The sequence below is a fragment of the Oncorhynchus mykiss genome, chromosome 2 (assembly GCF_013265735.2).
Source record: "Oncorhynchus mykiss isolate Arlee chromosome 2, USDA_OmykA_1.1, whole genome shotgun sequence".
Taxonomy (NCBI): Eukaryota; Metazoa; Chordata; class Actinopteri; order Salmoniformes; family Salmonidae; genus Oncorhynchus; species Oncorhynchus mykiss.
Window position 1 is genome coordinate 53,741,542 of NC_048566.1, and position 14,363 is coordinate 53,755,904.

At 43.0% G+C, this 14,363-nt stretch overlaps 1 protein-coding gene across 13 annotated transcripts in view; it reads left to right on the forward strand.

Annotated features, from left to right (window-relative positions):
* Positions 1-14,363, forward strand: part of LOC110491473 (adaptor related protein complex 3 subunit beta 2) — a 97,271-nt gene that overhangs the window by 41,724 nt on the left and 41,184 nt on the right. For 12 of the 13 annotated variants that reach the window (XM_021565010.2, XM_021565019.2, XM_021565027.2 and 9 more), the window contains exons 2-9: positions 3,349-3,424; positions 10,115-10,189; positions 10,678-10,773; positions 12,660-12,820; positions 12,929-12,995; positions 13,271-13,453; positions 13,587-13,796; positions 13,907-14,004. In XM_021565010.2, coding sequence (XP_021420685.2) covers positions 3,349-3,424; positions 10,115-10,189; positions 10,678-10,773; positions 12,660-12,820; positions 12,929-12,995; positions 13,271-13,453; positions 13,587-13,796; positions 13,907-14,004 — 966 coding nt within the window. Of the gene's footprint in view, positions 1-1,171; positions 1,194-3,348; positions 3,425-10,114; positions 10,190-10,677; positions 10,774-12,659; positions 12,821-12,928; positions 12,996-13,270; positions 13,454-13,586; positions 13,797-13,906; positions 14,005-14,363 lie in introns of those variants that run through there. The other variant, XM_036950431.1, reaches the window with a different exon arrangement.

Genomic DNA, 14,363 nt, shown 5'->3' on the forward strand with positions numbered 1-14,363 from the left:
ATTCTACTTGACAGAATACAGTACCCTACCGTATTTTTGGAGTGCCAAAAACGTTTTGACCACTAGTGGGTGCATGATATTGTTGTTTCTGGCTCATTAACATGTTTTTAGGCATGCCTTGTAAGAGGCTACATTTGTTGTACCGTTAGTGAGAGTGAAGTTCCGGTTGCCTGTACATTACCTTAAAACAACAATGCCAAAGATTACGGTAAGAGTATATGTTAACGTAAAATGGCTACAGTAGCATTATTGATACAATAAATCAGTTACAGTAACAGTATTGGATACCGTAAAATAGTGTACAGTGACATTAACGGTAACATACAGGCAACTGGCTGCCAGTAAGTTACCGTAAAGTGTCTGTAGAGTACACTATTGAGACTATCAGCAAATGAGCAGGCATCTGTGTGCTTTTTCCAGTAACATATTAATATAGGCGGCTTTTAAACAGAGCATGGTCAATACCAAATCAGTTATGATAGTAAAGTGCATGAATTACAGGGGATCATGGTCACCGAATGAGATGCAACAAAACTCAAACTTTCGTCAAACTTTAGTCTAACCATTCTCCTAGTTGCTTAAAATGCAATTGTGTACTGTGATGCTACAGTGTCAAATATGAAAATAAAAGCTTATTCCAAATGAAACGAACACCCCCACATCTCTGACATGGTTTAAACCAGTGACACAGTTGGTTTAGGTTCTTTCAATCGCATTCCTCTCCTGTCTTCCTTTTTATCTCTGCCTTTTTCTGTCTCTCACTGGGCACAGACATCAATTCAATGTCTATTCCACGTTGGTTCAATGTCATTTAATTGAAATGACGTGGAAACAATGTTGATTCAACCAGTGTGTTCCCAGTGGGTTGAGCTTTCGCTAGCGAACTTGCAACATTGTTTCAACTGGGCCCTCACAGTTTTCTGCATGGATGAGCTCGGGACAAACACCGCTGTACTTGAATCCCGTATTTCAGCCCCTTTTCAGGTGTCCCGACTTTTCTTTTGACAAAAAAAAAAGGTACATTTGTCAGCAAGACGCATCAAACGAATTCAGACTGTAGGTCTAATGGCAATCGTCGAATGTCGTTACACGTTTTGGTGTTTTGTAACAGATGTCTCTTTCCCATCAAATGGCAGGTGCACAGTGCACTGTTTAGATGCTGGAATTCTTTTGGACTGGACGATTGTGCACAGGTAGCCCACTTTTTTTTTTAAAGAGATTTGTTTAACAATCAGATGAGAAAATCATGACTGCTTGTGTTAACTCCACATTAAATTGCACTACATGTGTACTGTTAAAATACATGTCTTTTACTATTAGGCCCATAAAAAAAAGTGCACGCCAAATAGGAATTCCCATTCAAAAAAAATTACACCCCCGAATGTCACAGGATAATTCACACTCTGCCTGCATGCCCTATCTCTTATGTGAAATTAGTTAGCTGGGGGGGGGGATCTTACTAACGACTCCATTGATCACCTGTGCTAAAGAAACGAATGACTGTTGCCATAGAAACACCGTGTGTGTTTTATCTTTCACACAAACTATAGAGTGTTGTGCTGTGGTGTTGGACTGTCTCTCTCAGGGCCTGTTTGGACATCTCCCCAGCCAAGTGTGAATAACAGGCTCCAGGAGGGCTCTTTGTGTGTGTGTGTGTGTGTGTGTGTGTGTCTATGTCTGTATGCATGTGCACATGTGTGTGTACGGGAGCAGGAGCATTTTTGCGACATGTGCCATCGTGTTGAGGCCTATTTTTACACTGTTCAGGCTTAATTCAGATGAGTATTTAACAGTTAGTGAATATATCCATGAAGACGGGGAATTCGACTGCGAGTTGCTTGGTCTTCTGTTGTCCCTCTGCATTCTTCCCACGTTTCTCCCATATTTAGCTCACCATAGGATTACATTTAGTAAAAAAAAAGTTAAAACCACTGTCTTAAATGCTTTCTTTAGGGACAGTCATGGTTTTGATGTATTGTCTTATGATGTATTGCTTTATTGGCCCTTACACTATTTAGTCTAAACTGGTTTCAATTAGCCATGAATAGCGTTGTTACTTGGAATTGCGTAGTTACTTTAATAGCATTGTTACTTAGTGCCCAAGTTGCTGCTCCTTAGAAGTGTATGGAGGGGGGGGGCACAATGTTAATGATCAGAGATGATGACCAACCCAAACTAATCACTTAACTATTTGCTGAGCATACAGTATCTCTAGACTGAAAGTTAAATAGGCAGTTATAGTATCAATGAGGTAGATTGGAAAGCATCATCCCTCACATCCAAGCCTGAGATATATACTGAGATGTTCACTGCACTTCTAATTGAATAATTCACATAATTCATATCTATAGTCTAGCTTTTTTTCTATATTCTGAGTAAACCATTTAACCAAATAGTCATTGATATACTGTTTCATATCTTCAGACTCGATAGCATGGGATTAAATGTAACCATTGTGCTGTCACTGGGACTGGCTTTGTGGCTTTACTGAACAGGTAGTCTCTCGTGACAGCCTTAAAGGGGCAATCCGCAGTTGAAACAATAACAAAGCTTCCACAATACAGAGTAGAGCCATGATGAGTGAATGAGTCAAGCCACTGCAAAAACGTGCTTCGCTACTCAACGTACAGTGTCACAAATAGGTTGGGATTGCTGTTCGAAAGATTTCAGTTAGTTTAATATTGTCAACCTAGACTCATAGCTCTATATTCGATCAAGCCTACATTGCAATATTTACGTAGCATGTCAAATATAGTCTCGCGTGGCCATCCTTCCAAATCTCGTCTCGTGGGTCGTTCCAAGAATAGAGTACATTTTGCATCCCTTAGATTTTTTAAAAGTAAGAATTGTGCACCGATATTGAATTGTACCCTTTAATATAGACCACATGGAAAGTTCAATACATTTTGATATGAATAAAGACTTGCTAAAGTGCAAAAAAATATGGATTTTGACATGTCCCTCATCCTGTTTTTTCCTACATCTATGTTAAAATAGAAAACAAATATGAGTGCTTCTTATTGAAAAATTATGATGGTTTCGTGCCTACTGAACGGGACCCAGAAGTATCTCGTTACCCATCAGCTGCCATAGTTACATGCTCGAGGTAGAAGTTGCTCTCAACCACAGACGTAGATGTCTGTTAGTGTGATCAACTTGGTGTGAAAACGGGGTCATCGGCACTCCACAAACTGTTTTAGCCTGCTGAGCTAAAGCCTTAGGAATAAGCTCAGGGAGTCTAAAGTGAGTCTTCAGGTCTCAGGCAAGGTTGCTAATTACCTTTACACCAGAAAGTTGCTAGTCTGGATAACTTCAGTAATTGAAGACTCTTCCTTCTTCTTCCCCCAGACATGATGACTTGAAAGAGATGCTGGACAGCAACAAAGACTCCCTGAAACTGGAAGCTATGAAGAGGATTGTGGCTGTGAGTACTGCTGTCTTCATCTCCACTGTCAACCACCCCCATCTTCAACAACAAAAAACTCACTGGGTGAATCTCAGAAGTCTTTCCTTGATTACTCAGGTGGAGGCGAGAAATCAAGCACATGAGGAATCTTTGGAAAAAACGTTCAATATTCTCTCTCTCTCTCTCTCTCTCTCTCTCTCTCTCTCTCTCAAAATAACCAAACGGGAGTAAAAAGAGAAACAGACTCAATATTTTCGAAGAGGATTCACTGTCACCTTGACACCTTCTGTCCATCATAAAAAAAATACTCAAAAAAACATACTTTCAAATCTGTTTTCAGTGCTTTTGCTGTAATTTTGACATTTTCCACCCCATGTCCTTGGTAAAGTTTCAGATCTTACTCGTTGAGTAATTCTGATTTCTGTAAACACAGTAGCCCACACTATTTTGGAAATCATAGATTCATTCTATTCATTCATCCTATATCCTTCCATATCTTATATCCTTCTGGTGGTTGATAAAGGGTCATAGTCCAAGCTTCGACAACCATCCGTAGGCTTTAGTCTTCAAACTTGTGTGTTACCCTCCTGGCTGTCCCAATTAGCGCATACGTCAGTGGCACCCTTTGCATTTTCCAATCGACATCTATTATGAATACAGTAGCTTTTAAAATATTCATGACATTAATTATGTAATTGTAAAGGCAGAACAGTTTATTTTCTGGAGTACACTTTCTCTTTCCTCATTCGCATAAATCATTTCCTCCTCTGCTACTGTCGAAAATGTGCTCCTGATAACAAGAATAGCCTGAGGTATTGAGGTTGAATATCTGCCGTTCCTAAGACTGATCCCAGACGTCCCATCAAGGACGACAGCTGTAAGAGAAGGCGAGAGAATATTCATTATTGGTGTCAGTTTCTTACTACTGAAGCAGAGCAGCCGTCACTGCATAATTTATATCTCAGAATAGTTAGAGAGGTGGAGGGGAAAATGAAGCTAGGCCGAGGTAAGTTTGTGGTCAAATATAAGTCCGTTCGACTGCGAATGTAGGTTGCCTGCCCCCAGTACTGTTACACAAAGTACAAGGTTTCATGTTCAGTCTACTTTGACAAAAGGATAGGATAATTGGTTAACATATTTAAAGCCATGCTGTCTTAAAAAATAATAATATCATCACTGTATGTCTAAAAAAAAATACTGTTTATTTTATGAAAATAACTCCAAATACAGGTTTTATCATTTCGCTGAGCCTCCTTATATTTATTTTTATATACACAATCCTGATTGGCGGATATAATCGTCTAGGCCAGGGGTGTCAAAAATACGACCCACGGGCCGGATCCGTCTGTGAGGGCGTCCAATCCGGCCCTCGTGTGGTTTGAGTTTAAAAAATGTGTGTGGGGGCGACAATATACTTTAAAATAAATAAAACGAAATTGAAATTATGTAGAAATTATAATGGACCTCTATTCATACAGTTTCTTGACTGTTTACATCTCACTAATAATCACTCACTGCCAGTGAGCATAGAAAATTCCCCAAATAATAGATAGAGGACTGTTTTAGCAAAAATGTTGATGGCTTTGGAAATATAACTAATTGTCAGTGTGGCCAAATGTGGCCCCCAGGGCAAAATGAGTTTAACACCCAGGTCTAGACTCCAGAGTCTACCCTGCTTACCCCTTCAAAGTAGGAGGATACATATGCAAATAAAATATGTGATGTCATGCTGTGGGCCAAAAACTCCATCTCACCTGAACAGGCTGAAATTCTGGGTGTTTATTTTTTACACTAAAAGGGCATTATCATTTTCAAACTCAGTGTGGAAATACCATAACAAATCTGATTTACAGCCCCACCATTCACTGCAATGGTAGATAGAACTTTTTGGAATAACGCAAATATATAAAAAATATAAACGTTCTCTCACAATCAAAATACTGAATTGGGGAAGTCCAATCGTTTGTGAGTTATGACATATACAGTTGAAGTCGGAAGTTTACATACACCTTAGCCAAATACATTTAAACTCAGTTTTTCACAATTCCTGACATTTAATCCTAGTAAAAATTCCCAGTTTTAGGTCAGTTAGGATCACCACTTTATTTTAAGAATATGAAATGTCAGAATAATAGTAGAGAGAGTGATTTATTTCAGCTTTTATTTCTTTCATCACATTCTTTCATCACATCGCTGTGGGTCAGAAGTTTACATACACTCAATTAGTATTTGGTAGCATTGCCTTTAAATTGTTTAACTTGGGTCAAACGTTACGAGTAGCCTTCCACAAGCTTCCCACAATACATTTGGTGAATTTTGGCCCATTACTCCTGACAGAGCTGGTGTAACTGAGTCAGGTTTGTAGGCCTCCTTGCTTGCACACGCTTTTTCAGATCAGCCCACAAATGTTATATGGGATTGAGATCAGGGCTTTGTGATGGCCACTCCAATACATTTACTTTGTTGTCCTTAAGCCATTTTGTCAAAACTTTGGAAGTATGCTTGGGGTCATTGTCCATTTGGAAGACCCATTTGCGACCAAGCTTTAACTTCCTGACTGATGTCTTGAGATGTTGCTTCAATATATCCACATCATTTTACTTCTTCATGATGCTGTCTATTTTGTGAAGTGCACCAAAATAGACAGCAGTAGTAGGTAGTAGTAGTAGTAGGTCCCCTCCTGCAGCAATGCACCCCCACAACATGATGCTGCCACCCCGGTGCTTCATGGTTGGGATGGTGTTCTTCAGCTTGCAAGCCTCCCCCTTTTTCAGTTCTATTTTTGTTTCATCAGACCAGAGGACATGTCTCCAAAAAGTACGATCTTTGTCCCCATGTGCAGTTGCAAACCGTAGTCTGGCTTTTTTATGGCGGTTTGGAAACAGTGGCTTCTTCCTTGCTGAGCGGCCTCTCAGGATACTTTTGTACCTGTTTCCTCCAGCATCTTCATCGTCCTTTGCTGTTGTTCTTGGATTGATTTGCACTTTTCGCACAAAAGTATGTTCATCTCTAGGAGACGGTATGACGGCTGCATGGTCCCATGGTGTTTATACTTGCATGCTATTGTTTGTACAGATGGAAGTGGTACCTTCAGGCGTTTGGAAATTGCTCCCAAGGATCAACCAGTCTTGTGGAGGTCTGCAATTTTTTTCTGAGGTCTTTTGATTTTCCCATGATGTCAAGCAAAGAGGCACTTAGTTTGAAGGTAGGCCTTTAAATACATCCAAAGGTACACCTCCAATTGACTCAAATTATGTCAACTAGCCTATCAGAAGCTTCTAAAGCCATGACATCGTTTTATGGAATTTCCCAAGCTGTTTAAAGGCACAGTCAACTTAGTGTATGTTAACTTCTGACCAACTGAAATTGTGATACAGTGAATTGAAATAATCTGTTCCACAGGGGGCTGCGGATTGGAAAACGGCTCATAATAATTGCCAGAACGGTGCAAATGGCTCAACCACATGGAAACTGTGTATTTGATACCATTCCACTTATTCCGCTCCAGCCATTACCACTAGCCCAACCTCCCCAATTAAGGTGCCACCAACCTCCTGTGGTGGGTTCACAATTTTACCTTTTCTGAGATCTCTGGTAAGCAATGAGGAAAGGCGCTAACCTAATCCTAATTCCGGGGGCAACAATGGTAACTAGCTATAACTAGTACACACGTGTCCTTCGCCCCTGCCTGTTTGGCAGTGTTTTCCCACAGCTCTGTTAATGACGGCAAGGGCAGGTGTTCGGCAGGTGGGAGCGAAGGACACTGTGTGCTAGCTTAGTCAGCTAGTCCTAAATAGGACTCCGGTACACGACATGTGGGGGCGACACCATGTGCTGGTTCGCTAACTAGTAAGATAGCATACTGTGTCGCAAGTACACAGTGTCGCCCCCGCCTGCGGTGTACCAGAGTAGTTAGCAGTAGGCGGGGACAACATTGGTAGACAGTGTCCTTTGCCCCCACCTGTCGGGCACGGTTTTCTCCGGTACACAGCAGGCGGGGGTTACACAATCTGCTAGCTAACTAGCAAGCAAGCACATGGTGTCGCAAACTAGTGTAACAGTGTTGCCTCCGTGCCTCTCCTCGCTCCAACCTGGGCTCGAACCAGGGACCCTCTGCAGACATCAACAACTGACACCCTCGAAGCATCGTTACCTATCGCTCCACAAAAGCCTTGCAGACCAAGGGAAATTACTACTTCAAAGTCTCAGAGCGAGTGACGTCATCGATTTTGAAACTCTATTAGCGTGCACCCCGCTACCCATTTGACACCGGTTACACTAGCTAGTTAGCTAGCACATGGTCTCACTCCAGCCTCCCGCGTGCTGTACTAACTGGAAACGGGGCAACCGGTAGACAGTGTCCTCTTGACCCTGCCTGTCGGGCACTGTTTTCCTGCAGTTCTGTTAACGACGGTGAGGGCAGGCGTGAGTGAAGGACACTCGGATAATACTTTTATTTCCCTTTTGACCCACATTCAACATGTCACACAAGCATGAAGATGTTATGCTTGAGGGGGGACGTTGATGTAGGAACCAATGGGGTGCTCGAGGGGGGTTGTTCATGAAGGAACCAATGGGATGCTCGAGGGGGTTGGGGGTGGGGCAGTCCTGCATATGCAAGAATGCCCACATGCAGGAACGTCTCTAATTGCGGGCTGCAGTTTACACATTTGTCCTTCTTCCCTCTCTGACTGTAGGCTACTTCCCTCATTGCATGGTGTGATCATATCATATATCTAGTAAATTGATAGGGGAAGACTAGTGAGTGTACAACATAACCTCCGCTTCATGGGATGACATATATGGGCTATAAGGATTATTTATCAAACAAATGTATCATTTGATTATACATTTCATCCAGAAGCCAGCTGACACCGAACATATCCTTGTAAATGAATTTCTGTTGTAGTTATAATAGATAGCTTAGGTACTGATGCATGCATCTATTGAAATGTGTTTCATGCTCACATCCAAGTTTTCATCGGGGTAGATCAAATATACTATTATTACCCCAAATTGCCTTCCTCGAGCGAGCAAGAGAATGTAGGCAAATTTTATCAAATGGAAAAGTATTCTTAGCGATGACGTGCAGGAGCTTGCAGGGATTTACTAATTAGCATTTCTGAATCTGAGAGGAAATGGAGCCGAATATATTGATAAGTCACCTTGTCCGAGAGAGATTTACATGGTTATCAAAACATCACGCCAGTGTAAGCCTACACGAAACACAGCCCTTATTTGAAGTGTTTCTAAAATTCCCTATGGCAAAAATGAATGGTGGAAAAACCATGTCCCTGTTTGGCTGCTAGGGTTTATGGGTATTATGACACCTCCACCGTGGGGCTCTATTGCGCTCTATATATTCCAAAATTCAAAATACAAAAATACATCAGCAACATAATTTAGGAGATCAAGGTTGTGAGCACACTGTTTCTGATCAGATCGACAATTATCCTATAATGTATTTGTGTGGCTATGATGCCATCTTTAGAGCACAGGATTTTCTGCTTGGTTTCCAGAGCATTGAAAGAGAGATAAATAGGCTACTACCGAGGTCTGATGATGCTTCTGACAATATAGTAGGCTAAAAGGCGTGTTGTGGTGTGCAAAATTCTGATGTAGGCTATTTTGAAAACTGCCGGTGTGTTGTGTTTTATGAGCAGCCCCCTCCTGCATGTGCTGTTGCATCAACCTGTGGCTTTTTCCTCTTTGATGGGCAGCGATCTCAGAAAAGGTAAAATTGTGAACCTGCGACCCAAAATGTATCATATAAAATGTATAAGCCATATCTCACAATCGATTGGACTTATCCAATTTAGTATTTTTGTTGTGACAGAGCGTTTATATTTTTCGTAGATTTGCGAAGATATATCTAGTAGTGCAGTGAGTGGCGGGCTTATTAACCCTGCGACGACCTGGTCTCAGAGCATTTCGTATTATTCTGTACGTAATTCCGAGAAACCCAATTTAGTATGATATGTTACGTTTGGTATGGTTACATAAAACAGATGATTACTTATGTCAACAACGATGGGAGGGTGGTTGGTCAGTGTGGATAAACGTCCAGCAAACCCAAAGTTTTTGTTTTGGTGTTGTGGAGCTGCGTGCACAGTGATGAGGTCATCAGTCAGCAACGAGGAAATGTCACCATGAAATTGCTCAGAGAACAGGTTACATCCATCTGCCCAGGGATGACTTCAGTATTGTCACCATGTGACGTGACAACAGCTACATCTCATTGTGTGTGTGTTTGATGTCATATTGCTGGGTTTACCTTTAAAGCGGGAATCCTTAATGGCTGAAACTGCCACGTCAGTTTGGGATATCACAACAACAAAGTTACTGCAAACAACAAAGACTGTTTTTTTTTCTCTCGAACATCATTGCATATGCAATAGAACAGCAGAACGTGTACTACAGTGGAGGCTGGCGGGAGAAGCTATAGGAGGACGGGCTCATTGTAATGTCTAGAACTGAATACATTTTTACCATATCAAACATATGAAATCATGTGTTTGACTCCATTCCACATGGACATAAATTCTTTCTTTAAAGCCCACACTGTCATTTGAGATTCAGGCTACTGTCTGCTGCTATGCATTTGAGTGTTCATCATTTCTCACTAATCCAATAACATACGGCTAAATGGATGGTTTTGACAGTGCAGTCCAGTGTGTGACTGTTCTGTACTGGGTTTGTGATCCCCAGATGATCGCCAGAGGGAAGAATGCCTCTGACCTCTTCCCAGCAGTGGTGAAGAATGTGGCCTGCAAGAACATCGAGGTAAGTCTTGGATATCCCACATATACTGTTGCATGAAGTTGAGGTCACATATACATTTATTTTTCAGGGAGGTACTGGCTGGCCCGAGCGTTACTTTTTTAGATCTTTGAGCCGTGCATAGGCCTATATATGAAACAGTTAATACCTTAATTGGAGAAATTGCCCATTATTTTCATTTTGTAAACTATCTCAAGCAGACAATGAAGCAAACAATATAGAGGCACAAGAGTAGTTGAAGGCTTGGTAATGTTTAGGTTGTCTTGCATCCAGACTGAATATTGCTCTGTTTCATGTGAAACAAGGTGTGGATGCGAGGCAAATATTAAGGTGATGGTTTTGCTTATAGACTGCCTATGAATGCCAGTGACTGGCAAGCATAGTAGATTGGTAAATGGCAGGTTTTGGGTAATATATCCAATGGTGTGTTGTACCGTCATGTCTCAAGTTCCCCCCCTCTCTCCTCTTCCCCGATCTCTTCACTATCTCAGGTGAAGAAGCTGGTCTATGTGTACCTGGTGCGCTATGCTGAGGAGCAGCAGGATCTGGCTCTGCTCTCCATTTCAACCTTTCAGAGAGGCCTGAAGGTCAGTCACCTTGCCCATCACCACAGATCTAGCATTAGATATCCTACCCCTGATCCTAACCTTAACCATTGGAGGGAGACAAAGATATCTGACCCTGGACCTGTGGTCAGCAGCAACTTCTATCTACTCTGGAGTAAAGGGTGTCCATTGAGTTGGGAACACGTGACATGATCCGATGGTGGTGTTATGACAAGACAAAAAGAGTTCAATTATCAAAGTCGTAAGATCATTATTTCTTTCTTCAGACACAGACACATACACAGCAGGAGCAGGGGATTCCTCTCCAGCCATTTTACAATAACCATCTGTTTCACCTGCTCTCCTACTGAAGCTGAGAGGAGATTCCAGAGGAGGTTAATAAAGAAATAGCTAGGTCTCATCTCTCTCTCCCCTTTCCATTTCCAGTGTTCACCTCTTTTTTTTCTTTCCCTTCCACTCTCTCTCTCTCTCACAGATTAATAGCCAATCGATAGTTAATTCTGAGATTAGAGATCTCGTTTTTTTGTCACTCTATCCTCGCTGCCCCACAAGGTCCAACTTGGTCCAAAAAGCTGGAAGGTTGATACATGTAGCATATCAGTAGGTTTCTCTATGATTGATGGTCATGGTGGGTTTTTTTGTTTTGTTTTTTTGTTTGTTGTTGTTGAATTTTTACCCCCTTTTTCTCCCCAATTTCGTGGTATCCAATTGTTAGTAGCTACTATCTTGTCTCATCGCTACAACTCCCGTACGGGCTCGGGAGAGACGAAGGATGAAAGTCATAAGTCCTCCGATACACAACTCAACCAAGCCGCACTGCTTCTTAACACAGCGCGCATCCAACCCGGAAGCCAGCCGCACCAATGTGTCGGAGGAAACACCGTGCACCTGGCAACCTTGGTTAGCGTGCACTGCGCCCGGCCCGCCACAGGAGTCGCTGGTGCGCGATGAGACAAGGATATCCCTACCGGCCAAACCCTCCCTAACCCGGACGACGCTATGCCAATTGTGCGTCGCCCCACTCACCTCCCGGTCATGGCTGGTTACGACAGAGCCTGGGCGTGAAATTCTGGTGGCACAGCTGGCGCTGCAGTACAGCGCCCTTAACCACTGCGCCACCCGGGAGGCCGGTCATGGTGTTTTTGACACTTCACTGAATTCACACTGGACCTACAGAGCCTCCCAGCAGTAAATAATAGCCATGTGTATAATAAAGGAAGTAATTGAATTAATTGAGTCATTCAATGATCTCTTAACATTTCTCTCTCTCTCTCTCTCTCTCTCTCTCTCTCTCTCTCTCTCTCTCTCTCTCTCTCTCTCTGTCTCTCTCTCTCTCTCTCTCTCTCTCTCTGTCTCGCTCTCTCTCTCTCTCTGTCTCGCTCTCTCTCTCTCTCTCTGTCTCGCTCTCTCTCTCTCTCTGTCTCTCTCTCTCTCTCTCTCTCTCTCTCTGTCTCTCTCTCTGTCTCGCTCTCTCTCTGTCTCCCTCTCTGTCTCTGTTTCTCGCTGTCTCTCTCTCTCTCTCTCTCTCTCTCTCTCTCTCTCTCTCTCTCTCTCTCTCTCTCTCTCTCTCTCTCTCTCTCTCTCTCTCTCTGTCTCTCTCTCTCTCTCTGTCTCTCTCTCTCTCTCTGTCTCGCTCTCTCTCTCTCTCTGTCTCGCTCTCTCTCTCTCTGTCTCGCTCTCTCTCTCTCTCTGTCTCTCTCTCTCTCTCTCTCTCTCTCTGTCTCTCTCTCTCTCTGTCTCCCTCTCTGTCTCTGTCTCTGTCTCCCTCTCTGTTTCTCGCTGTCTCTCTCTCTCTCGCTCTCTCTCTCTCTCTCTCTCTCTCTCTCTCTCTCTCTCTCTCTCTCTGTCTCTGTCTCTGTCTCCCTCTCTCTGTTTCTCGCTGTCTCTCTCTCTGTCTGTCTTTCTAGGACCCTAACCAGTTGATCCGGGCCAGTGCTCTGCGTGTGCTCTCCAGCATCAGAGTCACCATTATTGTCCCTATCATGATGCTGGCCATCAAAGAGGCTGCCTCCGACATGTCCCCCTATGTGAGGAAGACGGCAGCTCACGCCATCCCCAAACTCTACAGGTATAACATGGAGGGGGGGGATGTCTGTACGAAAGAGATATAGACATAAAGAGAGAGATAGAATCCAGCTCCTTAACTTCCTGACACATGTCTGTTGTCTCCTCTCAGCTTGGACCCAGAACAGAAGGACTGTCTGATTGAGGTCATTGAGAAGCTCCTTGCTGATAAAACCACAGTAGGTTAAATATTTCCCGTTAGCCAACTCTGTACGCTCTTTACAAGGGAAACTATGACTGAAAACTTAAGCTCAGTTAAACCCATATTCTGCTTTAGCCTATTGGTGGCATTACAGGCTTGCGTGAATGGTACCATATCAGGTTGTGTTAAGTGTGAAAATGATACTGATGTGCCAATTTTCATGCCTCTGCCAAAGTCAACATATGGCCATTTTTTGAGCTTAAGGTATCTACAGGACTTAGATAATTTATCTCCCTCTGACTGTGCCTGCAGCTAGTGGCAGGTAGTGTTGTCATGGCCTTTGAGGAGGTGTGTCCTGAGCGCATAGACCTGATCCATAAGAACTACCGTAAACTGTGTAACCTGCTAATCGACGTGGAGGAGTGGGGTCAGGTGGTCATCATCAACATGCTCACTCGCTACGCCCGGACGCAGTTCCTCAACCCCAACATGAACGTGAGTATTGCAGGTCCCCACATACTGTGTCTTCGTGGTTGTGTGTTTGTTTGTGTGTGGGTGTACAGTTTGTGTGTGGGTGTGCGTGTGTGTGTGTCTGTGTTACTCCACTCATCCCTCCCTCTCTCTATAGGAATCCCTGTTGGAGGAGGGTGGTGGAGAGAAGGCCTTCTATGGCTCTGATAATGATGATGACACCGATGATGAGGAAGACAAAGAGGAGAAGGAGAAGAAGAAGACTGAGGCGACTGCCATTGTCAAGAGGAAGCCTTACGTCATGGACCCAGACCACCGGCTACTGCTGAGGAATACCAAGCCCCTACTGCAGAGTCGAAACGCAGCAGTGAGTATAATACAACTATTACTACTGCTACGACTTCTACTACTACCAGTACTACTACTACTACTATTCTAATGATTATTTCTCTCTTCTTCCTTCTCTCTTCTCTCTAGGTGGTGATGGCTGTGGCTCAGCTATATTTCCACCTGGCACCCAAAGCGGAGGTAGGCGTCATTGCCAAGGCTCTGGTGCGCCTCATGAGGAGTCACAGGTCAGTGTCGCCTTTCTTTCCCATTGTCTTCCCAGAGATGGAGTCATTGTAACCGACGTGTTGCCATGAACTCTCTATACTCAGTACAGCGTCGTCCTGCTATATGACGTGAGACAGTGCTCTCTTTCCATTAGAGAAACTCAACACCCTGTTCTAAATTTGTTAGAGAATTCTCTTATCTACTACATTGTCATAACTTCTATGGTTATATTAGTGTCATTCATTTACATAGGTAGGGTTTTAATTTGACCAGTTTCTCACAGCAGCGAAATAATCCTGCAGCAACAGGGAATGGGAATTATTATGTGGATAATAATTAATGGACATTTTTGTAGGGGTTAATCCATTTTTCATTAGAG